Genomic DNA, 27,495 nt, shown 5'->3' on the forward strand with positions numbered 1-27,495 from the left:
GGGTTGGACCAGATGACCTTAGAGGTACCTTCCAACCTTAATCATTCTGATTCTGTTCCTAATGTGGACAGTTGTTAAAGAAGAAAGTCACCCTGAAGATACTAGGGACTGAATACCGCAAAGGTGATTGGGACCACAGAGATGCAAGATGATGGTGATCATTTGCCCATGATACTGCGGCAGAATTAAGTATCTTTGGGCCATTTGTCAGTCTTGTTCTTGGAAATTAGCAAAGGCTAGAGAACCACAACACCCTTGGGTATCTTGTTCCTTTGTTTTAGTGTTCTAACTATGAAAACTTCATTCTTACCCAAATAATCTCAGCTGCAAGTTTGAACTTTCCTATTCCATTCAGAACATTGCTGATTGCTGTCCTCTTCATAGAATTCTGTGTATTGAAACAGTAAACATTCAGACTGTTGTGGTTGGGCTGTGGGTTCTTAGGTGGTAGGCAGGATAGCTTTTTGCATTTTTGAGACAAACATCCAAACAGACTTGTTACTCGTTCCTTATAAACCACATCTGCTAAGGCCATTATCCTTGCAGTGCTGTCTTGGGTGCTTTCTCTTTGTCAGCAGTTTAAAAAGTGGAGCCCCACACTGAGTATGGGATTCCAGTTCTGGTTTGTTATTGGTACCAAGGAACTAGAATTGCTTTCCAGAACTCACTGATTGTCTAGTCAACACTCCTCCTAGAAATGGGACTTGCTTCTTTTGGCAGCAGTCTGGTACTGACCTTGCACAGTTTTTAATCCACTGTGAGCACCCCATTCTCCTTTGCTGTATTTGCTTTATTGATTTATCTCCTTTGTATAGTATCTTACCTTTGATATTTTTTGTGTGTGTGTGTGTGTTTCAACCTCTTTTGTTAGATACTTACTTCACTAGTACCACTTTGACTTTTTAGTGTAATCTTTAAAAAAAATTCTTGGTGCAGACTTGGTTTTTTTGGACAAATTCGCTGAAGTTATTTGAGCTGCAGTCTTGATGCCATCTATAAATGTTTAAAAGCGTACCCATTCTGTCATCCAAACCACTAATTAAAACTCTTGGAAAGAACCAGATCCAGGAAATCACTTGAAATACCCTACTGCTGGTTATTTAACTGCTGTCTTGTGAGTGCAGTTGATCAACCATATGAGTCCCCACGTTGTTATATTTTAGACCATATTCCTCTAACTTGTTCATGTGAGAGTATTTAGGGAAGATCATGTTGGGAACCTATTAAAATAGAGCTGTACTTCACCTGTAGTTTTCTTTCAACCTTTGGGTTAACTGCTTTGTTGGAATAGAAAGAACAAACTCTGCTATGAGGTTACATCCATCTTAATCCTCCATTAGATACATCTTCTGCATTGTGGTCATTTGGACTCAAGTGGGAAACCTGGATTCCTGTGGAATCCTTGAAAGTAATATGTCCTTTGGAAATACTTAAAATGCCCTTGTCTGAGGGAGGACAAAAAAGAAGGAAAAAAACCGCATAATGTAACATCTGTTATGTACTACTGTGAAGAGAGGCCAAGTATTTTACAGTGAAACATGAAATACTGAGAATATGCAGAAGTAACCAATTCTGACTATGGAAAGAGGGCAGTCCTCCCCGTTCTGATAGAGGCCACGAGAAGGTAGCACTTAAAGAGTTTTGGCTTTTTAGTTAGGTAGTAGGATGGAAGAAATAGTGTATCAGTAGGCTCCTAGCTTGTAAATGCAGTTGTCTTCATATTATTTGCTATAAAATTTAGTAGATAAATCAAAACCCCTCCAAGGTATACTGAGAATAAATAAACACAAAAAAAATTAAGAGCTATTTGTCCAGGACCTTTGTTCTAAGTGAACGTGGTACCTGATTTGTATATCAGAGGAATTTTTTTCTTTGTTCTTTTTAATGTGGATTTGCTTGCTAGTAATGAGTAGAGATAGGATCCAGTACTGTGGAATGGCTTACTTAAACTGCCTTCTAGGAGTGGACTGTTTTATATTTTGGGAGCTTTTCCTTTTGTATTCATCTCATTGAAGTGCCGCTGTTTTGTTATGAGGGTTTACTTTGGATATTGCTGTTTTCCACTTCAGTGGTAACTTTTCTCATAGAAGAACGGGTTATGAAAGCAGCTTTGCTTTTCTGGTATCCTAGGTTGATAAAGGTAAAAAAAAATAAATGTTTTTTCCTTTTTAATAGTAGGGATTCTTGAAAAATGGCCTATGGAAGTTTGGCGTTAACAGTGCAAAACTTCTTTTGAAATGCTGCCAGCTTAACAGTGAGGGTGTGAAGATGCAGGGTCCTGGAGCAGTCTGCATCTCTGGAAGAAGCCAGCTAGGAGGCATTTTTGAGGCTCGTGTTGCTGAGATGTAATTGCATGTGGATCCCTCCATCTGTAATAGAGCAGAAGGATTCTCACTGTGGTCCCTTCTATTCAAAACTATAGATACTGTAAAGCAGATGCTTTGTGGAGCGTCTGCAAATCAAGAGATACCTCACAAGTTGTTCATCCTTATTTTGAAATCGGTTGTTCCCGCCTTTTGCAGAAAATGCCATTTCTTCTTTTCACCACAAAATGGCATCCGCTGCAGGGATCTCTGAGCATACATTAAGCATTGTTCTGTTGACTGCTGGTCAGTGCAGTATTTTTATTAGCCTTTCTATTCCTGTCAGAAAGGACTAGGAATTGAAAGAGCGCTCCCTCCTCTGTTAGGGGGGGTGGGAACATACTGTGGTGTGTGGTGTCATGTGTATCATGTGGCAACACATTGGCTGTTGTTTCTGTACTTTCAGTACAGAAGTGCTTTAAAAATATTGGAAAATTTTTCGAATCCCTCCTTTTATCAGTAGATACAGATACTCATTCTGATCTTTTTTGTCAAAGAATGACCTCAAACTATCTTTATGTGGAGAGGTGTTTTCCTTCCCTCTTTGAATTTAGATTTTTCTTTGGTGTAATGTAAGTTTAGAGGCCATAATGAACTGTCATAAGGTGATACTTTGTAAGCTCCAAAATTGTAAAATCCTGAAGCTATAAAACCATTTGGATTTCTCCAGTGGAAGAAAAAATGTGATATATAAGGAGATAAAGGTGCTCTCCAAAACTTGTCCCTTCAGAGAATGTTAAACAGGAAAATGCTTAGCATAACTGGAGTATATTCTTGTTGTTGGAGACCTTTCCAGGTGCTTTCAGTTTATAGTCATGGTTTGGAATGGTAGTCCAAACTCTTACTCAGAGCAGAGTCAAAACTGTAGACGAGTTTTTCATTTGAATTCAGACTGAGGGCTTTGTCCTGTCTTGAAAACTTGAAAAGAATGGAGATTCTACAATTTCTTTGGGCAGCCTAGTGAGAAGTTTTTTAGTATACCTGGTTGAAACCTATTCTTTTTCAGTTTGTGTCTTGTTCTCTTACCGTGCATCTCAGCAAAAAGCCTGGCTCTGTCTGTCTTTGCAGTTACTTCTGCTTAGGTACCAGAAGTTTGTTCATCTGTTTCCCAAATTCTTTGTTTCTCTAGGCTAAACAAACCCAGTTCCTTCAGCCGTTCTTCACAGGCAAAGTACTGCGGTCCCCTTATGATTGGTGGTCCTTCACAGAACCTACTCCAGTTATCAACATCATTCTGTTACTTGTCCCAAAACTGGGTGCCATCTCCCAGACGTGATCTAACAAGCACTAATTAAAGAGGAATAGTGAGTTCCTTCAATCTACCTGCTATGCTGCTGTTGATACAGTCCACTATGCTTGTTGGCCTTCATCGTTGCCAGGGTATGCTTCTGGTTTGTGTTCATCTTGCTGTCTGGTGGGAGCCTCAGGTACTTTCCAGCAGAGCTGCTCTGCAACTAATCAGACCTCAGTATGTACCACTGCAGAGGGTTAGCCTGTCCCAAGTGCAGAACTTTGTTTATATTTGATTTTCATGTGGTCCTTACTGGCCTGTTCTGCCAGCCTGTTTAGGTTGCTTTGAATGGCAGCCCTACCCTTCAGTATGTCAGCTGCACCTCCCAGCCTGATGTCTTCCAAAAACTTAATAAGGATGCATTACAACTGAGGAACTCAACTTGTAACTAGTCTTTAAACTGCTGCCTTCTGAGCCCAGCCATCCAACCAGTGTTTCATCCACTTGGTGGATAACCCATCCAGACTCTAATACACCAACCTGGATTCTAGGATGCTGTCAGAGACCATGTTGAAAGTTGTATAGTCAGGGTAGTAAGCAACATTGGCTGTTCTCTTCTCATCCACAGATCTAGTCATCTTATCATAACATTTAATCAGGTTGATCAAGCGCGATTTATCCTTGGTAATTCCGTGCAAGTGTTTTCCCCCATCGTCGTCTGCTTTGTGTGCCCTATAGTATTTTCCAAGAGGATGCATTTCATGATTTTCACGCAGATTGAAGTGAGGCTGACCAACAGTTCTTCAGATTGTGTGTTTACCCTTTTTGAAGATGAATGCAATGTTTGCTTTTCCCTAGTTATTGGAATCTTCTCCAGTCTCCACAGCCTTTTCCAAGTGTCTCAAGCACAGGGAGTTATTGGGTGAATCTGAAACACCTATTTAGTGAATGGAAGGGTCAAAAACTTCTTAATAAAGGTATTTGTCCCATGCTTGTTTGTAAAACCAACCTATGGTGACTGTTCTCTACCTTGAGGTACTTGTAGGCAAAAATATACAGTGGGGAAATTAAAAATGTATTTTTTTAAATTAAAAAAAGTAACAAAATGAACACTTTCAGTTAAATATTGGAACTTCTTATGCCATTCCCTTTTAAAAAGCACAAATACTTACTGCGATGGCTTTCTGTTTAAGTCTTTCTTTTAATAGAGTTGGACATAACCCAAAATTAAAGTTATATCCAGTAGAGTTGCAGCAGTTGCTTGAATTCCAGAGACTTGGTGAGGTAGCATGTATGGGTGGAACACAGTCATGGATAGGTGTAGGCTCCTTAGGAAGTGTTGGAAGAAAAAGAGAGAGAAAGCTGCACTCTACGTTAGGTAGCTTTGTCTGCGTAGATCTCTAGTATGAAAGCAGAGACATACTCGTTGAGTCTGTGGGGCAGAATCTGAGAGGAGGGAGCACAAGCAGTGGTGTTTGGGAGGTTTTACAGATTGCCTGAGAAGGTGGAAGTTGTGGTTAATGCTTTCTGCAAACAACTAGAGGTCTCCTGCCCATTATACCTTACAGAGGCTTTCAGCCATCCAAACATCTTCTGGGAAGGCCTTAAAACTTTGGGCAGACCATGTTGGAGGTTCCTAGGTGTAGATGGTGAATTCCTAGCAGCCAGGGGTAGTGCTCTGTTTGACCTATTTGACCACAAAAATGGAAGAGGCTGGTGGATCTTGAGTTTAAATAATCATGAGATGACTGAGTTCAGGATTTGGAGAAGGCTGGGAAGCTTAGCAGTAAAATCAGGCCTGTGGACTGTGGCTTATCTGAGGATTTGCTGAATTAGAGTCCATGGGGAGGTAGCCAATAAGTGGCTTAAAAAGGAAATTTGAAAATCTTTTTAAAGAAAATGCATGGACAGCTCAAGAACAGACCATCTCATTTTCCAGGGAGATCAGGACTTTGAACAGAAAGCCCACTTGAGCAAGAGGCTTCTTGATGAACAAAACCACAGAAAAGGGACATATGAGAAGTGGAAACATGGACCAGCAACAGAAGAGGAGTATAAAAGCATTACTCAGGTATTTAAGGGTGAAAACTGGAAGGCCAAAGCCCAGCCAGAGTTAATCCTAATGAGGATTAACAGGAAGGCCTTCTACAGTTATGCTAGTAGAAGAAGGAAGTTCAAGGGGAGTACAGATCCAGTGATAAAGTGGGGGAGAAAACGAGACAACCTAGTGATAGACGTGTGGGAAAGACTGGTGTATTCAATGCCTTTCTTGCCTTTGTCTTTGCAGATGAGAGCCAGGTCTCACACCTTTGTGTGTACTGCTACAGACTGGGAAGGAGATGGGCCATCACATTAGGGAGCAACAAGTTAAAGACTGCTTAACTGGATACACTGAGATCTGTGGTGCTGGATCGATCGAATTCACCTTAGGAAGCTGAAAGAGTTGGCAATCTGACTGCAAGGTGAAAAATCATGGAAAAAAGCTAACGCTACACCTATCTGCAAGAAAGTCAGGCAAAACTCTGAAAGATACAGGCTTGTCAGTCTTACTTCAGTCCCTGGAGGATTCGTGGCTTGTCTCCACTTGGGTTCCATTTCTTAATACGTGGTCAAGAAATTAGTACCGTGCATTTAACAAAGAGTATGCTTATGCAGTCTTATTGCCTTCTGTGGCAAAATGGCTGGCTATATGAATGACAGAAGAACAGTGAATACATTACCTTTTGAGTTTACTAAGGCTTTGGATACTGTCAGCAACTGTATCACATTTAGAAGTTGAGGGAAGTATGGTCTGGGCTGAACAATCTGCTTAATCGGTGGAAAATCATTTGGACTATTATCAATAGCTCAACATCCAGCTGGCAGCTGAGAGCACTACACCAAGGGTTGATTCTGGGGTCCATATTTTTCAATACCTAGTGATTTGGATGATGACATGTATTTGCAAATGACACTAAATTGGTGGGAGTGACTGTCATGACATGGCAAAGCATAAATCCTAAGGCATCCTGAGAGACTTAAGGATTGGGCCATCAGAGGCTTCATGAAGTTGAACACAAAGTGCGAAGCTGTGCACCTGAAGCATAACAATACCATGAATCAGTACAGGCTGGGAACTGATGGGCTAAGTGGCAGCTTTGCTCAAAAGGACTGGGGATTATGGTTGAAACTAAGTTGAATATCAACCAGTGGTGTGCTGTCATTGTTGATAAATCTGGTACTATGCTACGTTAGGAGCGTGGCCAGCAGATCAAGGGCAGTTATTGTTCTTCTGCACTTGGCACTGATGAGCCTACACCAGGAACATTCCTTCTGGGCCCACAAGTTTAAAGGAAATGTCAAGAAATTGCAGAAGTTTCAGTGGATGATTACCGGGGTGGTTTGCCTGACCTGCAAGGGAAGGCTAAGGGAGTGAGCTTTGTCTGATGTAAAGTAGGCTAAGGGGTGATCCAATAGCAGCCTGCAGCTCTTTGGAGGACAGTTCCAAAGATGATGGAGCCAAGCATGTCTTGGTAGTGGCAGATGATGCAATGAGACCAAAGACCTGTTTTCAGTTCAAGAAGTTCACACTGGACGTTATGAAAAATTTCTCCACTGGGAAGGTAGTGTAGTACTAGAGCAGGTTATTCAGAGAAGCCATGAGATCTCTACCCTTAAAGGTTTTGAGGAGTTGCCTGTTCTATCTATCCTTATTGTGTCTGGATCTGCAAGGCAAGGGATGTATTGGAGCCTCCTGTCTTTACATAATTTTACAATATTTTAGGTTATTTTTCTTTTGTTTTGCTTGGGAGTGTGTATGCATAGATGTGAAACCTCTGAATACAGTGGAGATGCTTTAACGTGCTCTAGCAGTGAGCTTTGCAGTTAATTAATGTACCTCCAGTGTGTAGGGGAAGAGGTGGGGAAAGAAAAATAACAACACAGTTGTGTCCTTTGAACGAGAATGCTTTGTTCATCATTGGCACCAGTAGTCTTTTGAGCTTTGTCCTAGGGGAACGTGATAATCCTTCTGGCTTCAGAATTGCAGGCTGGCTTTTCTTCCTATCAGGAGGCTGGAGTCTAGGCAGAGTGTTTTGGTTGTGTGTGTGTGGGGTGTGTGTGTTTTGTTTTGTTTTGTTTTTTGGAGGGGGGGGTTTAATCTTCCCCATAACAATGGGAAATTTCCTATTAGTAATGGAGTTCTAATAGTGCTGTTTGGGAATTCTTAGTATCCTTATAGGCCTTAATTCAAATCAGCCTCTTAACTGAAATGGGACTGAGAAAGTGGGATCTTAAGTGTCCATGGGTATCTTCACACGTGCACCCATGCACACGTTTGACTGCTTTGGGGAGCTGCGAATTCCTCAGAAGCAGTTTTGTCTTAAGCTGCTTGTATTTCACTAAAATCTGCATCTCTGTCACTGATGGATGGCCATTCAAGTTCAGCATAATAGGAAGCAAGAAACTTGAAAGCGGTAGAGAACTGCTGATTTCTGAAGAGTATGTTCAGTAATCTCTGTTTGTGGGCTCAAGAGTTAGTAAAGACTATATTCACACCAGAAGATTGAGTTTACTTTCTGAATATAAATATTGGCTTGCTACAGCCGGATAGTCCAAATCTCTGCTTAATATGTTTAATATGAAATAATCCTTCATTCTGACTGTACAACACTGATTGTCCCCCTGCCTTCATCTTAGTTGCTGTTTAATTATTATCTTTCAGAAGTAGTATTCTATACCTCCACACCTGATATTTTTGTCTGGAACTGATCATAATTTTGTACTGATCTTTAAGTCTAGGTATTCTTTAGTGCGTGTGTGTTGTGAACCTGAAGCACAAAATCCAAGCGAGTTGCTCATGAGTTTCTGTTTGAAAGCCATACCAGGGTAGTGGGTTATGTGAGAGCTGTGCTTCATCTTAATTTGAGGTACTGGCACTTCAGAATTTGTTGCACAGTTTTCTGGAGCTGTTTGTCTGGGCAATGTGTTGTTTGGGCAATCCTTTGAGTATGGGTTGTTGATTCAGGGCCTTCTGCCAACTGATTGCCCAACTCATTTCCCTCCTGTACCTTGATTCTTGTCTTGCAATCTGTTCTCCAGTACAATTCTTTACACGTGCAAGAATTTTTTGGAAAATTTTTGTCAGTTTTAATGAATTTGTCTGTAAATATCTTGTGTGCTTTATTTTTCCAATGCCATCTTCTTCCCCCATCTGAGGCTCCCAGATTTGGCTTTTACATTTGCTTTTGTAATTAAAATTGTTCTTAAGTAGGTTAAACTTACAATAACTGTTTAGGCAGAAGTTAGATAGAATGTCTCCTCTCAAATCCTACAGCTGTGCAAGGCTGTAGTATGAGCATCTAAATCATGTTAATGGTGCCCAGGCGGGCACCATTAAGGCATGGTTATACTGAGCATTTCAGGATCAGGCAGCAAGATTAAATTCATGACCTTAAACAGTTCTTGTAAGACTGAATAAAATGTGTATACCATCTAATAGAGAAAAATGTTTGTTGCATTATTGCTAGTTACCCCTGTGGGTTCCAGGCTAGTAGAAGATTGGCTGGTTTCCTGTGTTTTCTCTACATTGTCTCTTCCTCAAGTTGCGTTCCTCAATTGTACCTCATATATGTCAAACTTTATACCTGCTTCTGTGGCTTTTGTTTCCCTCTTCTCAGTTTTATTACTGTCTTCTCTTGCCTCTTAAATGTTCCACATAGTCACAGCTTTCACTTCTTTCAGTTAAAAGCCTTTCTCCTCTACTTCACAGCAGTGACTTTGACTCTTCAGTTTCTGGATCAGTAGCGTTCGAGGTGTTAGATGTGTACTCCTGGTATGGCATGCTTTCTTTGCTAGATAGCCGATCTGCCTTAATACAGAAAAAAAACCCCTCCTTTTATATTAATATTGTAACATTACATGAGTGAAAGACTGTTTGGCTCCACTAATCCCTACCCTGTCTGAAAACATCAAAGTTTTAATCTGTTTATCAAGATTCTGGAAAAAGAATATGGGATCAATAACTGTGCTGCTACTAAGTACAAAAAATACAGATGCTGTCTAGAGCTGCTGGAAAAAAATTAAGCTGTGGTTTTAGTGCATGATAAAATTTTGATCTTGTATGTAAATGTGATGTCTGTTCCATTACATAGTGTTATATGTGCGCCAGCTTGTTCTGACATGTAAGGCAGTTCTAGTTTCCTTATGAAGCAAAGCTTCACAAGGTGCAGCATACCTGCTGATATCTTCCAAAGTGAAGAAGACGTTTGCAAATTGTGTAAATTCTCATCTCCGGGTATGATGTAAACATTGCTAGTGAAAAATGCCACTAAGTACTCTACATAGTACTCAGATCTTACTCATCTTGATAGGTTATATTCAGGACTGTTTGGTAGATTATTTATTTTTGGTAGGGATTTCTTTATTTGAGCAGTGTCTTTGGTTGCCCTTTGAACCCTTTTGAATGAGTCAGTCTCATGCAGTGGAAAATGATGTGCTTTTAACCTGTTTTTTTAGCATTAAGACTTAACAGCATAAAGAACTTAGCCACAGTAGTTCTAGCAGAGTTGTTCTTCTGCAGTTACATTGCAGACCTCCTGTTCTGAAATGGGTGCTCAGCTTTCTGAGAGCTTGCTCTTTCCGAGTTGCAGAAGTTACTCCAGAATAAATTGCTTCTAGCACAACCTCTCCATGAGGGAAGTGGAATGTCAGTTATTTTAGAGGGATGCTTTCCTAGGGTTTTGTGGTCAGTATCCAGAATGTAAACAAGCCGTAACTCATTCCTTCATTTGTGCATCCCTTCCAGGGTCTTGAAAACAACTAGCAGCTCTCTGGAAGATGATGTTTTAAGCATTGACTGTGTTGGATGAAAACAAATTGGTTAGACATGCACCTTTCTGAACACTGTTATTTGATTTCATATGTCTTGGGAACCACGTGTATTACACCAATGGATTTTTTCAAAAATGCTTGCTTTGTGTAGTTAGGCTTCCATTCTTCTTGCACTTACACTTGGCTAAATAGACATTTTGGGGTAGAATAATAGAGATGATTGTTTAGGTTAGTTTGATGCCTACCATTATCCTTATGCTTCAGTAAATTCCTACAATTTAATACTTTCCCTTATTCATGGTTTATCCTGAAAATTCAAAACAACCAGCAGCTTTAACATTGATGAAAGCTAGAAGACAACTGGAACATAACATGAGAAAATGCTTTGCTTCTAAATGCTGCACTATAAACAAAACTGCATTAATTCAGTATGAGTTACACAGAAAGTTAGGAAAGGCTTGTTACCAACAAACTGTCAATCTTATGTCTGTTCACTTGCAGGAAGCTTAAATTAAGGGGGTAGGGGAAAGTGGGAGAGTTTGACTCACATGGCTTGGGAGATAATAAATCTAAACCTACGTTTACATTTACGGTAACATAAAGCTTTAAAAATACTTTTAAAATGTTAAATATTTGTCATATTGTAGTTTGTCAATTTTGTGGGTTTGTGATTCACTGGAAATGAGAGAATAATTCAGGCTGGGGAAGGATAATTTCAAACCCACAAGATTTTGCAGCCCCTGGATGTTGTGAAAATGAGGCTGGAAAGCATTTGGTGTTGCTTGCATGTACTTGTGTGCTCCCCACCAACCCTCTGTGGCCCATGCAGTCTTGGCACTTCACTTTGTGTGGAATCTGAGCAGGAAGGAAAGTGCTGTCACATCAGATTCATTTGTATTCTGGTGGGTTGTGTTTGCATCAGTAAATACTATTTTTTAAAAAAGCTGTCTTTTAATTGAATGCCCATAGTTATTGAATAACAGAGTGGAGTCATTTCTTTCTCTGAATGTTGAGGGTGGGGAGGGAGGATGAGAGAGACTGACAAAGGAGCCATCCTGTTTCTTGGGACAGTGAAAGAGTTTTTATCACTCATTGAGGACTTGAGTTCAGTGGTCTGTATTGTTAGTAGAGAGTATTGCCTTTCAGTAACTATGAGTATGGCAGATTTAAGATAACCTTTTCCGGAGCTAGGACAGCAGGAGTGACTGAGGTGACTGCCTGCTCTCCACCCCTCCCCCTGAATATTGGCTATTTTAAATCGCATACTGAAGGCCTAGTACTCTGTACATGATGTATGAGAAGTCAAGACTATGGAGTCTGCGAGGAAGGGTAGGCATTTGTATTGGGTTTACATGGCAAGGATTTGGTAGCAGGTAGGCTGCAGGGATGGCTTCTATGAGAAGCTGCCAGAAGCTGTCCCCATGTCAGATGGAGCCAGTTCCAGGTGGCTCCAAGATAGAGCTGCCACTGGCTAACGCTGAGCCCATCAGTGGTGTTGGTAACACCTCTGTGATAACATATTTAAGAAGGGGAAAAAAACATTACATAGCAGCTGAGAGAGAGGAGCAAGAAAAATGTGAAGGTAACAGCCCTGCAAACACCAAGGAGGAAAGAGGGGGAGGAGGTGCTGCAGGCACTGGAGCAGAGATTCCCCTAAAGCCTTGGAAGAGGACCGCGGTGAGGCAGGCTGTCCTCCTGCAGCCTGTGGAGGTTAACAGGGAAGCAGATACCCACCTGCAGCCCATTGAGAACCCCACACAGGAGCAGGTAGATGTACCTGGAAGGAGACTGTGACCCTGTGGAAAGCCCATGCTGGATCAGGCTCCTGGAAAGACCTGCGGCCTCTGGGCACCTGAGCTGCAGCAGTCTGTTCCTGAAAGACTGTGCCCTGTGGAAGGATCCCATGCTGGAGCCATTCCTGAAGAGCTGCAAACCATGACAAGGACCCACATCAGAGAAGTCCATGAAGGACCGTATCCCATGGCATGGACCCCATGCTGGAGCCAGGCAACAGCATAAGGAGGAAGGACCAGCAGAGATGAAGTGTTACAGACTGACTGCTGTCCCTGTTCCCCAGTGTCACTCAGCAGGGGACGAGAAGGTAGAGAGTCAGGAGTGAAGTTGAGCCTGGGAAGAAAGGGGGAAGCAGGGAGAGGGACGTGGGTTTATTCCAGTTTTTATTTCTTGCTATCCTACTGTTATTAATTGGCAGTTATCTTCCACAAGTTGAGTCTGTTTTGCCTGTCATGGTAACGATCTTCCAGTACTTGTCTTGACCCAATGGGGCATATGGTTCAGCCTCATAACACCATTGCAACCCTTCCCTGATCCCTAGGTTGTCAGCATCCTTGTGTACTGCCTTCACACAAGTCACCTGCACACCCCAGCTTAGTGTCTTCCAAGAAGTCAGAAGATGTGTTCCATCTCTGCCTCCATAGGGTAGATGAAGGTATTAAACAAGATAGGTTCCAGGGTAGATCCCTAAGGAATTCCCCTGGTTCCCACATAGTGTAAAATCCAATAATCACTACCCTGTGAGCCCAGTAATCCAGCCGTCCAGTAATCCACCTATCTAGACTATAATATCCCAGCTTGGATGCAAGGATGTTGTGGGAGACCATGCTGAATACTCAACAGTCAAGATAAACAACTTTTTCTGGTCTTTCATCCAAGATTTAAAAGGAGGCCATAATTTAAGATCTTCAGTGTGCATGACTGGTGAGTGATTGAGCATTCAGTTTATCTCTGTCTTCATCTGAATTACTTGTTTTCCCCCAACATATGGTATTTTCTATACAGTGAGATGAAAAACTGAGTCTCAGATTCTCTGGCTGTATCGTCTTATGTGCTTTGTTGCTCAGCCTGAATAAACTTCATCATATGCTGTCTTTTTCTGAATCGACACAGCTGAACAAGTGAGTTGACACTTGTTCTTCCTGCGTCATTGGTACAATGTTGTATTCAGTTGCAGTTGAAGGCTCTGCTGGCTGCACGTGTATGACTTTGAAGTCAGCTGAGTTGTCAGTGTTATTTAAAAGCGATTAGACAGCAAAATTGTCACTACAGTCAAAGTTTGGCTTGTATAACTTTACTCCAACAGAAGAACTTGAATTTGCTTTTGGCTCTGTTGTCCCAGTCTGCGAGTCTGGAAATGAGAAACGTCGTTTCTATTCATCTTCCCCAGGGAAGTGGTGGATTCCCCAACACTGGATGCTTTTGAGATTCGGCTGGACAGGGCTCTGGGCCATCTTGTCGACAGTGTCTTTGCCAAGAAAGGTTGGACCATATGATCCTTGAGGTCCCTTCCAACCTCTTATCCTATGATTCTATGATTAGTGATAGAACAAGGAATTAGGACAGTAAAACCTGATCCTTTAGTGACTTCATCACTTTTCAGACAGTCAGAGCACTTGATGTTAATTGTGGTTTCAATTTAATTGAATATTGAATATTTAATTGAAGTATTGTGAGTTTGTGGGAATTCTCTGATCCAGTGCTCGCTTCCATTGTGAAACAGAATTATTCTGAGACAAAGAGCCGCTTAGGGATTTTGTTTGTCTGCTTTAAAAACAAAAGTTTTTGTTAGTATCTGCTTGGAGGCTCTCTTGCAACTGCAAGAACTGGTGGTACAGCCTTTGTTGGGGCTGCCACAGAGTGATTTCATTTTTAACTAGTTCTTCCCTTCAGCTAAAAGCTGTGCTGTGGTGTGGCTTCATGTTACAGTGGCTTTTTGGTACAGACTTGACCATGCTAGCATGATCTGATATTCTGTGAGTAAGGAATTCTTGCCATTTGTTACCCTGAATTTAAGGAGGGGGAAAAAAAGGTTTGACTGGAAGACCAGGTTATGAATTTAAACAACTGAGATGGTAGCAGCTGAACCATGTGTGACTGGCCAATTTGGTGTGTTTGATATGATCTGTCTTGAGGTCTAGACACTGAGAAAAAGATTTTTGCAGAAGTTGTCAAGCATAGAAAAACTTACGTTGAGGTAAAATGCCCAGGTGGAAAGAGCCAGCCACAAGGAATGCCCCATTAACCTGTAAACTGGGAGTGTTGCCAGCTTAATGAGTTCTACTAAATCTCTGCAATCACTGTGGCAATAGCAAAGTTTTCTTGTTTGTGTGGTGCTCTGAATCAAGAATATAAACTCCTGCTGAGGTGGTGTTAATACACAGGTAAAATAAGCAAGCTGAAAAGCTGATACTTTATTTTTTTACTCCTTTATGGTGCTTGGGTTTAATTTCCACTGTAGTCTTTTGGATTCTGTTTTGTTTCCCTTGACATGTAAATAGCTGACATCCATTAACGGCATGGAGACAGGGCAGCCAAACCTCAAAGTGAAAGACAAAACTCAAACCTTCCTAAAATTACTAAAACCTGCATTGTTCATCAAATGGACTTTCGAATCAAACCATATGCAGGGTAGCCTTCTAACTATAGGTAATCTATCTTTACTCTGGAATGTATGTACGTGTATCATGTACCTTTGATCATGTATTTTCCTTTTCATCTGTATTTTTGCCTAAAAAGGTCTGAAGAACAATCTTTCAAATTACATCCAAAGGAAGTGCTTGCATATGGTAATTCCCTCTAAGCAGGCAGCAAAAAGTTGTAGCTTGCAGGGAACCTGCCAGGAGAAGTCTGACACTTGCTCAGATTTGTGGTTCTTTCTCGCCTTTTTTGAAAAAGCCACTTTTTCCAGGTTCTGATCACTACTGTACTTTTCTGCATACTAACTGTGGGGTTAGAGGTTTTGTTAATAATCACTGCTTTTGTCTTCGTGGCCTCTGGCTTGATTAGTTGATCTGTTGGTTGACATGAAATACAAGAAATCAATTTTAGCTATAACCCAATCTTTCTGATCCTCATGTTGATACTCAGAACTTCTAACAGAAATGTGTTTTTTCCTTAATTAAAAAAAAAAAGCACATCAGTTCTTGCTCATTTGTCAAAATAAAGATAAACAGAACATTGTGCTGCCATGCCTACTATTTCAGTGCTGTGAGGTATTCATTTCTCCTTCAGAACTGAATATTTATAAAAAGCAAGATGTTAAATTCATAGTGAAAATTTCTTGTGTCTCATACAATTCCTTTGAAGCAGTGAGAAGATTAGAGTGCTGGACTTCTTTTCAAGATAATAAACCTTGGTCTGGCTAGGTTTTTTTTTCACTGAGTGGTGGCATCATTTGAAAGGTGATTTCTATAAGTTTGAACTATTGTTTACTCTGAATTTTTAGTTATACCAGTGAGGGTTTTTTTGTAATATATAAAAAACACATGACTGTTCCTATTGCATCTTCTGCCTTTCTAGAAGAAAGGTAATTTGTAGCAATCTTCCTTAATTGCATATACTTGGCTAATTATATTTGTGTTTAGAAAGAATCACGACTTCCTGGCTGTCCACTAAGTAGAATACTTTTAGTGGCAAACTTCCCTGGTGTTCCTCTGGTTTTTAAACTGCTGATTATAAACCTGCAGTTTGAGAGGTACTACTGACTTTTCTGAATCTCTGGGTTTATGGTTCTCATCAGAGAGAAGGAAATAATTGGAGTTGATTCTTTGGAGAGGTGTTGTGACTTAATGTATGAAAGTACAGAGTGAAGAGTGCTGAAGTCTGTTGGCTGTCTGAATAAATAGGTAACTTCTAAAAGAGTTTGTCTTTGCAGTTTAAATCCATAGAGCTTCTGAGGAAGGACCACCTTCTTTGTCCTCAAGTTCTAAACTCCTGTTGAGGTTACTGCTTCTGTTTTACATCTTTGAACTTCATTTACCAGCTGTATCTGTCAGGGTGATCAATAATTAATATGATTTATATGGAAGATTTAACATTTTGTAAGACTTTGTGCCAGATGAGGGAATAGGTAATTAATGCTAATGTTGGCATGCATGTGGAACTAAATTTCTGCTATGAAAAGTGCCACAAATAGAATGTATTATTTAAATAAAAAAACCAACAAACCAACCAACCAAACAAAAAAACCCAAAAAACACCCCCAAAAAACAAAACCAGACATAGAAAGAATTGAATGTGAATTACGTGAACATAAACAGTATGCAGTATTATGCTGGGGGAGAGGAGTGGTTCTAAGGAAATTTTAGTTTTCTCCAGACATAGATAAAAGTGAATTCCTGGAGCATACACGATGTGATATTCTAAAGGAATCTGTACCTTTTTGTTTTTATGGATCAACAGGTGGTGGTAGTGGGGATCCTGTTCTATACACTCAAAGCGATGATCTGTAAGACATTGTATAAGATACTGGTTCTTAGAGCAGCCCTTCTAGGTTTTTGCCTTCCAGCCACAACACAGCTTTGCGGCCTCCTCCTTTGCCTTGATACCCAGTGCTTGAGAAACAGCTTTTGGCATGCCAGGCCCCATGCCAGGCTGTACAGTGTGGCCCCTAAGTGAATGTTTGTGTGGGGAGGGGGTTTGAAAGCCTTGTTAGCCTAAATTAGTAACGATGTAACTTCCCCCTGTAGGCAGTTCTTTCCTAGGCTGTACAGCTGCACTGGCAAACCTCTTGGGTGAGAGTCAGAAACAGAACCTGTGATTTGGCTGCCTGGGACAGCAGGGACCCTGCGCGCTTCCTTTGTGTAAAGTACTCTGGCTTATATTGCATGTATGTGTGACTGGGCATTACTAGCTGGTCTTAGAGCTGAGTCTGTGCTAGAGGAAGGTTCCTACTAGAGCCTTATCGGTAAAGTGTTTTATTGTAGACAGTCATAAGCATCCTATTTAAAAACAAGTTAAAAAAATCGGAAAGTGTTGAGTCAGGCACACATAGGTGCAAAATGTATCTGAAAGACGTGTCTCTATGGAGAATTCTGTTTGTACTTTGTATCTATTTAAAGCTGTTTCTACTCATGGAGCATTCAAATGCAGACATACAAAAAAGCAAAGATATCTTTTGAAACTTGGGTACTACCATTAGCATAGGGAAGCAGAGAGTCTTTGCTAAACTCTCCTGGGATTTTCTTTTGGTAGCATTTGCCTCTTTCTCCTTGTATTTTAGGTCAACTTAGCTTATGCCAGTGTTTTCTGTTATTTCTCAAATGCAATTTGAAGTCATTACCTAGAATCTTCTCTAGCTTTCCAGCAATATGGCACCTGTATGCCAGCATGATTTGTGCAGGAGGACAATGGGCAAGTCATGCAAGGGAAGCATAATGTTGTGTTATCTGTTTGATAGTATTGTCTCTTAGAGGTGGCTGCCACTTCAGCACCCATGGCTTAGCTTTAACAAGTTCTGCCTCTTCCTCTGGGGATGTAGAACTGTAAATTGTATTTCAGGTGAACTTGTGTAGGTCAAAAAGTCTCAGCATAGGTTTTTGTTCTCTGCATCCTAACTACTTTCTGTTTCCTCAGCTGTGTGCTTGAACCTGAGGGGCATGTAATATTTCAGGCAGGTCAGGAGAGGGAGCTGACAGGCTAGGGGTGAAAAAGAATCTTCTCTCCATACAAATAACTATTTTCATTGTGCCTCTGAGTGTAGAAATATGTTGGAGTAACCTGTCTGTATCTGAAATAACAGTAGTCTAGACCCACTTCTAGAACATAAGGATAAAAATAAGGGTTCTTTTACTGCATTGTTCTGTGGCTGATCATAGTTTTTATCCATTGCTTGAGGATTCAGTTTAGAAGTGTTGACAGTGCTTTTGTCATGGAAGAGGTCTGTGTTGCCAGTAGTACATGTAAGTGATAAGGACAGTAAACAGAAACTCTAACCTTCATCTGAGTCCAATAAAATAAAAATGTCAGTGCTGATATTGATGTTGCCAATAGTATTTGCACTTACAGGACATCCATCTGCTTGCCCTCTGTTGGCTTTTGGAGAGATTGAAAGCTCTTCAAAGACAGCATGCCCTTGAGATGACTGCTGACATGATCAAAATGGAAAATTGCCCTGCATAAGGGTTTCCCTGCTGTGGTGGGTTAGCCATAGCCAACAGCCAGGCTCCCATCCAGTCCCTCCATGTGCAGGATGGGGGAAGAAAATATAAAGGAAAAACAGAAACAAGAATGGTCATGGGTCAAGATAAAGACAGCTTTTTCCCAGGCTCAAATCCACTCCTTCACTCATGACTTTTGTACCCGCTTCCTTCCCACCACCAGCACCAGCCAGTGGGTCCATCGTGGAGATGCTGGAACCATCTGTAACCAGCCTGGGGCAGCCCCTGAAAAAAACTTAAGCAAGTGGTGAAATTCTTCCTTCCACATGCTGTAGGTCTTGAGACGTGATAGTTTCATGCTCTTTTTTTCACCAACAAAATGGACTTCTGAGGTTCTAGGTATGCTACTACAATTAGTTTTTGAAGGGCTGTACTATAAAACTTGGTTAGTGAAAGTACATACATTGAAAACAACTGTGCAAAACCAACTTTCAAAAAAAGTTAGCATTGTGCAGATCATTTTACACAACTGGTCTACAGGTACTTGCCCGTTCAGAGGCAGGGAAGGAAGTGACTTATAGCAGGGGTGAGTGAACTAGCAAAGGCATCCCTATACTCACTCTTTTTTTCACCTGACTTACTTGAATCTGTATTGTATTTTAAATGTTGCTGTACATACGATATCTTTCCAACCGGTTACTTGGAATTATTTTGGGGTCTTTAGTGGTTGTTGTGCATGTAAGGTAGTTCCTTCTCTGCTATATTTTCCGTGCAAGTTCTACGATGCTGTGCTGCCGTTCCAAACTTTGATTCATCTCAATGAGTTTATACTTTATGAATAATTAAAAATCTTTTCTTCATTTTTATTGCAGAGTTTGAAAATAGCTTATTATTCTTCCCCAACCATAATTATTTGTGGTTTGGACTTCTTGGTTTTATTATTAATTTTGGGGGTTTTATTCAGAAGCGACTGCCCTTACATAGCAGGTAGAAAGCTTAGGATGATGTGAGAGACTTGACCAATGTCGTGCTGGCATGGTTAAAGGTATTGTGATCTGACTAGAAAGCCAGTGCCATTTGGGTTTATGTAGCGCCTTGTGTAGTACATATAAAATACGGTGACCTATTTGTTTGTTCTCTTTTAGACTACTTCTCCATACCGGTTCTATAGTCTTTCAATCCTCAGTCCTTGCTGTCCTGTGAAAAGCAGCAGAGATGCTACTTGTCTTTTGCAGTCATTAATCCTTATTTCCATCTTCTTTAGCAGGGAGTGAACATTGATTCTTCTTGCCAATAACTGGTGGAGAGATGAGAGTTTGAGTGCTGTTGAGAAATGCTGCTGTGCAGCAATAGTGAGCTGTTTACTATAGCCACTGTTTGGGGGTTTATTTATTTTTCTTAATATCTATCTGCAAATTCTCACTGGCATCTTAGTCACAGAAACCCAGCTCACTTCTGCTGTTACGTGCCAATCTGCCTGCAGAGAGAATATATTTAAATAGTAGTGTGCTGCTGCTTTATTTGAGGTTCCCCCTATCCCCTCGACGGGATGTGACTTGTGAGAGTCCTAGTTTTTGAGAGTCCTAGTTTTATCATAGGCTTTGAGAGTAATTTGAAGGAAATGGATTGGTTTGCTGGTTAGAAGGTTTTTTTTGCTTTGGTGCTTTGTCATTTTTTGAGGGGTTCCTTAACTTTGCTTATAAGCTGCTTTTGCTCAGGAAATGGCTATTTTAGTTTGAGGCCTTGACAAAAATGAGTGGGAGCAAAATGTTTGTACTTTCAGAGTCATGACAAGTAAATGCCATTCAGGGGATTTTTTTGTTTTCTGTTGAAGGGCTGTGGTTTTGGTGGTGTATATGCATTTGGAATTTTTTGTTTTGCATTTGTTTGGGTTGTTTGTTTTTTTTTTGCAAGAGTAGGTTAAGGTGATTTTGGCTTTTGTTTTTAGCTAATTTCTCAAAGGGGCTAGAATGAATTTTGTTCTCCTTCCGCTGAAAGTTCACGTGTCATCAGTTGCATTTTCTTCTGGCCACATCCAGGAATGCTTGTTTCTATGGCCTGTGCTACATTCGTAATAAAATTTGCATGCAGTTAGCAGGCTCTGAAGCAGTGCTGCTGTTGTGCCATGACAGGGTGTGAGAGGCTTAATGGTTATTTGCACTGTCATGTTTTCAAGTGAGCTTAAGAGCCAGATCTGAAAACTTGAGTCAGTGGTTGACTGGTAAGAAGATAACCTAACATCTTCATGTAGCTTGAGCAAGTTAGCCACCCTCATGGAAATATAATGTGTTGGGAAATAATTTGCTTTTCTTTTAGTCTTAACATTTAATTTATTGTATGTGGAAAGGAAGTAATATTCGCATAATTTCAAGCACAAAAATGCAACTCTTTCCACATTCTTATGAATCTGTTTGTGAGGTCCCTTGGGAGGAGGGTGGGACAGGCACCAAGGTCATGGCTAGTTTGCAGAGAGCAGCATGCCCTCTGCAGAGTGTTATCTTTGGATGGTGGCATGGAAAATGGAACTTGAAAATATGTTAACCATCTTTGACAATACTACCTATAGCAGCATTGCTGGGATGGATAGCATGGTTTTCAGTGCAGCTTTTGCAAGCCCAGCCATGGCCTCAAATGTGTACTTGGCTGAAGCTGTTAGATTTCACAGCAATTGTGCTATATAACAGGCAGTGCTTTTTACTTAAGAGCTAGCTCTGACATGCTTGCAAGAGTCATGATCCAAAGGATGACTTCACTGTAATCACATACCCTTCCACGACCAAGCTTAGAGGGTGCAGAGGGTGATGTCTGTCCCGCCCTCTTCACAAGGGACCTAATGAACAGATTTATAAGAATATAGAGATAGTTGCATTTCTGTGCTTAAAATTTTGCAAATATGGCTTTGTTACAGTAAAAGTGAATGTGCGTGAGAAACTGAGGGCTTGACTGTCTACAAGAAAAGCAGGTTAAAGGACAGATGATAATGAGCACCAGGAGTCGAGGCTAATTAGAAGCCCAGATGGCTTTATGCATGTTTAGCCTGGAGTATGTCTGAAATGCAGGGAAACAACATTGCCAGTGACTGTGAAAAGGCAAAGCAAATTCTCATTACTAAGCAATATGGCCAGCAGAGACAGCCTTAGTTGTAGGTTTGAAAAATTAGTTAATAGCAGTTCAGGTGTAAGAGGACTGCGCAGAACATTACTGGGCTACCCTGTTCCAGGAAGTGTCAAGGCGAGGAAACGCTGATGCTGTCAAAGCAGAGCAATATCAGGCCTCTGGAACAGAGAATTGGTAGCTAAAAATGATCGTTTACTAACTTACTAGAAGCTAAACCTGGTGTCTGTGACCATGAGATCGTAGCTCAGTCTGCAAAAACATTTTATGTCTTGCAGAATACATAATCCTGTGCTTTCCTTTAGAAAAAGAAACTAAATCTACCCTACCTACTCATTTCTGCTACTCCTCACTATTCAGTTTGGGACACATTACAGTTAATTGGATTTAACTTTTTTTCTTGGCAGTTGTTTATTTTCCTTCTTTTGTTACGATTCTGTCAACTTGCAGGCTATTTCATGTCTTCTGGCCTATTTGACAAGTTGTTTTCCCAAGCACAACTTCAGATTTCTGAAATCTGTTAATTGTTTGTTTGTAATGCTCTAATCTAAGCTCCTTAATATGACTCAGTTTCAAGCACTCCAGTTGGATTCATGTAGCACACTGTGCTGGGATGCTACATACTGTGCATTGTGCTCCAGTTTGGGGAAGGTGTGTACAGAAGCTCTCCAGCTTTGCAGTGTGCTCTGAGAGTGATCGATGGCATTCTTGCACTGTATTTGCACTAAAATGGGACTTTTCTGGCTTGTATGTCCCCTTTTCATGCCCTTTGGCAAAAACCTTTCAAACAACTCTGGAATAGCTAAAATCAACACTGATCAGCCTGTTTAGACAGAGCCAGTTGGTGTAAAATGTCCCTGGCTGATGAATTTGCCTTTTCCTTCGTGTTCACCAAAAGCACGTTAAAATCTCTTGCTTATTCAAATGTCAGGTCTGGAAGAGTCTCTAATTGGAGAAGATAATCTTCATTTTGTCAGGCTTTAGCTGATGAGAATGTCCATAGATTCCCTGAGACTGGAAGCCTTTGGCAGCTAAAAATCTAGCCTATATGAAACATGGGCCATGCAGCTGTCGCTGTGGCTCTACAAGGTGCTTTATACCTATACCGATTTGAGTCCTGCTGTAGGGAGACCCAGCAATAAGTCCTCATATAAGAATTTTCTTTGATGCCATGATTCATGGTCCCAAAGAAAATATGATGACAAACTGCCAGGATACAAAGGGCTGACTGACATAAGAAAAGCTTCCCCCCCACCCGCCCCTTTCTTTCTCTTAGTAGTCCCTCATGATCATGCCATTATCACGGAGCTTCCCAACCTGCAAGTGTAATTCAGTCTTTGTATGTTTCTTCTAGGACAAGGAGGCAAAAAGGAACACAAGGACTACCTCATGCTAGCTCAATTTTACCTTGTGTTGCTGCTGTAGTTTTGTAAGCTGGACGTTTTAAATGCCCCTCCAGTGTTTGGCTGTGAGGTTTCATGGTGCTCACACAAATTCTCTTAGGTTCCAAGGAACACTCCTCCAGATACTGGCAGTGGTTTAATTGTTGCCTTTTTAAAAAAAAAAAAGCAAAGACAAAAAACCCCAACAAACCAACCACAAAACCAAGCAATGTTTTGCAGCTTTCCATATATCAGTTTCCAATTATAGTAACTTTCAGAACAACAAAGTAGTAACTGTATATAATAGTATATGTATATTGTTTGCTGCCATATACTCCCTTTTTTGAGATGTAAGTTATGCAGGTCTTTTACATCTGACAGTTCTGAACCATCTGTCTAGAAATGTAGAACTGTAAAATACTGTTAGTTTCAGGTTGAGGTTTTTTAGATGTATCTTAAAAAAATATGCACAAGTCGAAGGCCTTTAGAGAAAGTGTGATTTGTTGAAGTCCAACTGATTATATCTACTATAAAAATTGCCTTTTATGAAATCAGTTTCATATTCTTTATGTGTTACCAGGTTTTGAAAGAGGAAGCAATTTTTTAGCTTCTGTGTTATCTAGAAGGAGGGGAGGAGGAAAAGACCCTGAAAATACGAAGTTTCTCGTAATACGGATGTTTTCTCCATTAGAGGCAACTTTAATGCATATGTAATTCCTGAGGAGAAACCCTTCTACTTTGCTTATACCAGCCAATTCATTCAATGCACAAGTACCACGTTACCAGTCAGCGGTCTGACTGCCTAGATTGTCAGGCAGTAAAGAAGCAGAGTAAAGGAGAACAGATCACCCTATACTGTTAGCAGAGGAAAGGAGTTAGTCACTTTTATCTCCCCCTTTAGTGTAACACCTCAAGAAATTTTTTTTGTCAGCAATTGGTTGGCTGCAGCAGCTTTCTCATTCAAGTGGTATGAGTTGCCAGGAAGGCTTATTTAGTGACAAATTAAATGTTACAATCTCCTGTAAGCTATGTATTTAAAACTACATTTTATCGTCTGGCTGTGCAGTGGAGAGCTGTTCTCCATGTAACACATACGTTGAACATTAACTACTATTTGGGTACAGAAGGTGGAGTGTGCTCTCTGATTTCTATTGGGTGTGTGGCAGTTGAAGTTAAACATACTGGTAGTCAATGCCATAAAGCAAGCAACCAGGAATAGAATGATCATAGGGCACCAAATCAGTTTTTCCTAGTTCCGTGAATTCCTCATGTCTTGGCATTTCTTTTTTACTGTGTTGGAGGGCTTTCTTCTCCCTCATTTGAGCAGTTTAAATTCTGTTGTACTTTGGTTTGACTTCTGTTAACAAGTGCTGAATTTGCTACATAGGAGAAAATGTTTTGTGTACTTGTTAACAAACTTTCTGTGTAGATGTATAATACGTGCTGTAAACCAGAGATGATGGTTTCTTAGCAATGTACTGCTTTAAGAAGCTGTTGTCTTCTCATATGCCTTCAATTGCACATTGAGCTTTGGTTAAGAATGCCTATTATTCACTCCCTGCCTCCCAAAAATACAAAGTAGTATCTTACGATGACGATGTAATGCTTGTTTTAAGTTTTTGAAGCTTGTTTTAATGGAACTCCTAATGCTGTTCCTGAAATTTGGTAAGATTCGGTGCTTCTGCTTTGTTATTAAAAAAACACAACAACAACAACAACCTTACTACACCCACCCATACCCAACCCTTAAAAAACTCAAGATTTGTTACCTACACCTAAGCTTGCTTGACCCTCTTGGAAAAATAGAGATTAAACTCTTCATCTTGTCTGTTGTGGGGAAAAGACAGATTTTAGATAGCTTTGAATCCTGGACAGGAGTTCTGTATGTTAGGATTAATGCTGTTTTTATGCAGAAGGCCGAACGAAAGGCCTTCTTTCTTCTTTCTTTCTTCCAGTTCTTTTTACAAACTAGACTCTGTAGCGCTCTTTTGGCTGAAATCAGTGAATCTTGCTACATTTTGGGATGCAGTGGGAATGCCTAATATGTTAGAGCTTTAAAAAATAAAAATAATAAAAAAAAAACCCTCAAAGTTGTATGAGAGGACAACAAGCACAAAAGTGGTTCCAGTTCTGTACTTTCCTGTATAAAGTTGTGCTGGTTTCTAGTGCTTGAAGCTGAAGCACTGGGTATCTAAATTCTTGTTTCAACCTCAGAACAAGTACAGAGGTGAATGCCACCTAGCTTTAAGATCAGTTAACTTTTCTACTATTACCCAAAGCCCATGACTGGGGCTAGTTTTGTTTCCATGCCTATGTGTTTCAGATGGCATGGCAAGTAAATGAGGTTTTTTGGCCTTTTTTGTTTCTCTTTTTAAAGACTAACTGTGATAGGAGTTAGCTACATTACTGAAGGATTCTTATCAAATACCATTAATTTTCCTCGCAGTACTCTTCAAGTTTTCAAGCTGTCCAGAATTTATTTTGCAGCTCAAGTAGTGGTATGGCACTGCATGACTGCAGTCGATACGTGATAACTGTCAGCAGATTTCAGGCAGTGTGTCAAGCGAGGTTTTATGAGAGGATTTGGCTTCCTGGCTTTAAAATGTTTGGTCTGTGACTTAAGACACTTACAGGACACAAGCCGTTCCTTTCTTTCCTCCATTTTGAGTTACAGTGAAATTTGAAAATTTTCTTTGAGAATGAAGTTTGATGCTGTTTGAATAGCTGCAGACAAGAAAAAACATGTCACTGTGTCCTTCTTGAAGAAAATAAAAAGGAAAGTCAATGCAATCCTTTAGAATAAATAGAATTACTATTTAGGTATTATTTTCTATTGTACATATCCTCTCCCCCATTTGAAATTAAAAAGAAACCTACCCAAGCAAACTAATCCACGCCCACCCATTAAACAAACAAACAAACAAAAAAAAACCAAAAGAAACAAACGCTTTCTTTTCTGTTACAGAAAAATGCAAAGGGACAGGAGTTGTTTGACCAGATTGTGTATCATTTGGACCTTGTGGAAACTGATTACTTTGGCCTACAATTCATGGATGCTTCCCAGGTTACAGTAAGTATAACTTCAGTTAATTGTTATGTTTTGCAGTAGTTTGTGTTGCCTGTTATAAATTACTGGTGCAGTTTCAGGGAAAGATGTAGGCATTATGGGACATATGGCTGAAACAACTGATCTGTTTGGTTCTTGCACATATGCCAAATGCTATAAACGAGTCATGTGTTATTTTATACGATATGCACATGAATTGATCACATATAAGTGAAAAAGCAATAATTGTGGGTAAAGAAAAATGTGCTTTATGTTTATTAGGTTCATGGTATTAAAAGTGGGTTAAATCTCTTGCAAGCAAGCATTTCTTCTAATTCCTATCTTTGCTGTTCCATGCACAGATTGTGTTGCTCTGTAGCTTTTTAGTTTCGTTTGCAATAGAGGAAAAAATTCCTTTTCTTCCCCTATCCAATGCCTTCCAGCATCTACAGGTAAAAGAAAATCAAAAGCGGAGGGATTGTATTTACAGATGCAAGTAGACAGATACATTAATAAGATAGGGTTAAAAGACTGCAACCTTGTGGTTAAACCATATTGCTATATACTTAATCTTTTTCTTCGTTCACCTTATGTGCTGAGGTGTTGATATGGCAGCAACCTGGGTTGTGAATAAAGAATATGCAGATTTGGAAAACAAGTGTTTGCTTTTAGGCTGTCTGGTCAGTATGTAAATGTTTTTTCCATAAAGCAACAGAAGACAGATGTATTGTGTGCTATTAAAATAAAATAATGTCAAAATATACCCACAATATTGATACTTTGTCAAATGTGGGTACTAACTTTATCATCTCCGAATTCTCAGCTTTATTCACTAGCAAGCTTGGGTCAATGTCAATAGGTCAGATCAGTGTTTTACCAGCTGCACTATCATCTGTGTTTTACCAATAGCTTCAAACAACAAACACGAAACCTGTCCAGATATTATAACGACTTGATATTGAGAAAGGGAATCTATCCTTTTAAGGAAAACTGGTATAATCTATTTAAACATTGTTCTGATATCCCAGTTAATTTAAGGGTATGTATTTATCACTGGGAACTGATGTTTAAATGAAGTATATCTGTAATGGGTTTGGCGTTTTTAGGAAGTTATGTGTGAGTGTTCCTGATAAAATTTATACTACATACATTGGGTGTCCTCTGATGGACCTGATCATAAAGACACTGCTAATAGGGCAGAGCCTGCTTATAATAAGAAAAACATATTCTATTGTCACTGATTGTCAAATCACCTAATTGGGATCTTGGTAACTAGGAATAGTTACCAATCTGTAATGTTCTGAAAGAAGGGAAGCAGAAGGGGAGGGTGAAACCTCCTTTCCTAGCAAGAAAGAGAAAAGATAGAAGCAGAAGACCTGGCTGAGGAACCAGAAAATGCTCATTTTCTTTCATCTTTGCAAAATGGAAGGGCTCTTTTGAATGTTAAGAAAGATGAAGCAGAGATTTGAGCAAGTATGTTTTCTGTAGATAGCTCTGTCCCTGGAGTTTGGGAAAAAATGTGCCTATATGTGCAAGTATTTTAGCTTTTTGTGCTATTTCTTCCCTCTGTATTAGAGGGGGAAGTAAATCATATCCTTCTAACTGTAGATGTTAAGGGCTATGAATAGACTCTGGGGCGCCTAAAAAAGCCAAC

General features: G+C 40.2%; 1 protein-coding gene across 3 annotated transcripts in view; it reads left to right on the forward strand.

Moving 5' to 3' along the window:
- Positions 1–27,495, forward strand: part of EPB41L4B (erythrocyte membrane protein band 4.1 like 4B) — a 172,858-nt gene that overhangs the window by 29,991 nt on the left and 115,372 nt on the right. For 2 of the 3 annotated variants that reach the window (XM_055705548.1, XM_055705550.1), the window contains exon 2: positions 25,761–25,865. In XM_055705548.1, coding sequence (XP_055561523.1) covers positions 25,761–25,865 — 105 coding nt within the window. Of the gene's footprint in view, positions 1–5,533; positions 5,666–5,881; positions 6,057–25,760; positions 25,866–27,495 lie in introns of all 3 variants that reach the window. The other variant, XM_055705549.1, reaches the window with a different exon arrangement.

Source organism: Falco cherrug, chromosome 3 (genome assembly GCF_023634085.1).
Source record: "Falco cherrug isolate bFalChe1 chromosome 3, bFalChe1.pri, whole genome shotgun sequence".
Taxonomy (NCBI): Eukaryota; Metazoa; Chordata; class Aves; order Falconiformes; family Falconidae; genus Falco; species Falco cherrug.